This window comes from Vombatus ursinus, unplaced genomic scaffold, assembly GCF_900497805.2.
Source record: "Vombatus ursinus unplaced genomic scaffold, bare-nosed wombat genome assembly UNPS02014781.1, whole genome shotgun sequence".
NCBI classification, from domain to species: Eukaryota; Metazoa; Chordata; class Mammalia; order Diprotodontia; family Vombatidae; genus Vombatus; species Vombatus ursinus.
Genome location: NW_020954559.1, coordinates 21,455,130 through 21,457,154, shown reverse-complemented (window position 1 = coordinate 21,457,154; position 2,025 = coordinate 21,455,130). Strand labels below are relative to the sequence as shown.

Genomic DNA, 2,025 nt, shown 5'->3' with positions numbered 1-2,025 from the left:
GGGAGGAGGGGGGGGAGGAGGAGGAGGAGGAGGAGGAGGGAGGAGGAAGGGAGGGGGAGAGGCGGCGGCGGCTGCGGCGGCGGCTGCGGCAGCGGCTGCGGCCGCGGCTGCTGCGGCGGCGGCGGTGGTGGCGGCGGTGGGGTGGCGGGAGCGGAGCGGCATGGCCACGGCGGCTTCTAACCCGTACCTCCCCGGGAACAGCCTCCTGTCGGCCGGCTCCATCGTGCACTCGGACGCCTCGGGCGGCGGGGGTGGCGGCGGGGGCGGGGGCGGCGGCGGGGGCGGCGGCGGAGGCATGCAGCCCGGGAGCGCCGCCGTGACCTCGGGTGGCTACCGGGGGGACCCGTCCTCCGTCAAGATGGTCCAGAGCGACTTCATGCAAGGGGCCATGGCCGCCAGCAACGGCGGCCATATGCTGAGCCACGCTCACCAGTGGGTCACGGCCCTGCCCCACGCCGCCGCCGCCGCCGCCGCTGCCGCCGCCGCCGCCGTGGAAGCGGGCTCGCCCTGGTCCAGCAGCGCCGTGGGCATGGCCGGCAGCCCCCAGCAGCCGCCACCACCTCCGCCGCCGCCACCCCCGCAGGGCCCCGACGTGAAAGGCGGCGCCGGGAGAGACGACCTGCACTCGGGCACTGCGCTGCACCACCGGGGGCCGCCCCACCTTGGCCCCCCACCGCCGCCGCCCCCCCACCAAGGCCACCCGGGCGGCTGGGGCGCTGCCGCCGCCGCCGCCGCTGCTGCCGCCGCCGCCGCTGCAGCCGCGCACCTCCCGTCCATGGCCGGGGGCCAGCAGCCGCCACCGCAGTCTCTGCTCTACTCGCAGCCCGGGGGCTTCACGGTGAACGGGATGCTAAGCGCCCCCCCGGGTCCAGGAGGCGGCGGTGGGGGAGGCGGCGGCGGCCAAAGCTTGGTGCACCCTGGGCTGGTGCGCGGGGACACGCCGGAGCTGAGCGAACACCACCATCACCACCACCACCACCCGCACCCGCCTCACCCGTCGCACCCACATCACCCGCAAGGACCCCCTCACCACGGTGGGGGCGGAGGCGGCGGGGGAGGCCCGGGACTGAACAGCCACGACCCGCACTCGGACGAGGACACGCCGACCTCGGACGACCTGGAGCAGTTCGCCAAGCAGTTCAAACAGCGGCGGATCAAATTGGGATTCACGCAGGCAGACGTGGGGCTGGCCTTGGGCACCCTGTACGGGAACGTGTTCTCGCAGACCACCATCTGCCGCTTCGAGGCCCTTCAGCTGAGCTTCAAAAATATGTGTAAGCTGAAGCCGCTGCTGAACAAGTGGCTGGAAGAGGCCGACTCGTCCACCGGCAGCCCCACCAGCATCGACAAGATCGCCGCCCAGGGCAGAAAGAGGAAGAAGCGGACCTCCATCGAGGTGAGTGTCAAAGGGGCCCTGGAGAGCCACTTCCTCAAGTGCCCCAAGCCTTCAGCGCAGGAGATCACCAACCTGGCCGACAGCCTGCAGCTGGAGAAGGAGGTGGTGAGAGTCTGGTTCTGCAACCGGCGGCAGAAAGAGAAGAGGATGACACCCCCGGGGATCCAGCAGCAGACGCCCGACGATGTCTACTCGCAGGTCGGCAACGTGAACGCGGACACGCCACCCCCACACCACGGACTGCAGACGAGCGTGCAGTGAAGATGGAGAGAATGAGAGAAGGAGAGAGAGGGAGGCACCAGACACCGTAGCCGCCGCCGTCGCCTCCGCAGCTGCCGCCAGCCACCGCCAGCCGCCACCACCACCTCCAGCTACCGCTGCCGCCGCCGCCGCCGCCACAACAAAATCAGCAGCAACAACAGCGAGAGAGGAGAAAACATCCATCCCCCTCTCGCCCCCCACCTCCTCCGCCCCCCCATACCTACATACGTGCACACACTTTTGTAAAAAGGAAAGAAAAAAAGACAAGAGGACGGAGGAGAAAAACACCAAAATCAAAGAAAACGGGGGCAAAGAAAACAAGAAGCTTAATAAATACCCAGACTGTTTAGACTGGTTTATATATATAT

At 68.9% G+C, this 2,025-nt stretch overlaps 1 protein-coding gene across 1 annotated transcript; it reads left to right on the top strand.

Moving 5' to 3' along the window:
* The first annotated feature begins 160 nt into the window (after positions 1 to 160).
* Positions 161 to 1,657, top strand: LOC114046324 (POU domain, class 3, transcription factor 3). Its single transcript, XM_027866624.1, has one exon. The coding sequence runs from the start codon at positions 161 to 163 to the stop codon at positions 1,655 to 1,657; it is 1,497 nt and encodes a 498-aa protein (XP_027722425.1).
* The last annotated feature ends 368 nt before the right edge of the window (positions 1,658 to 2,025 follow it).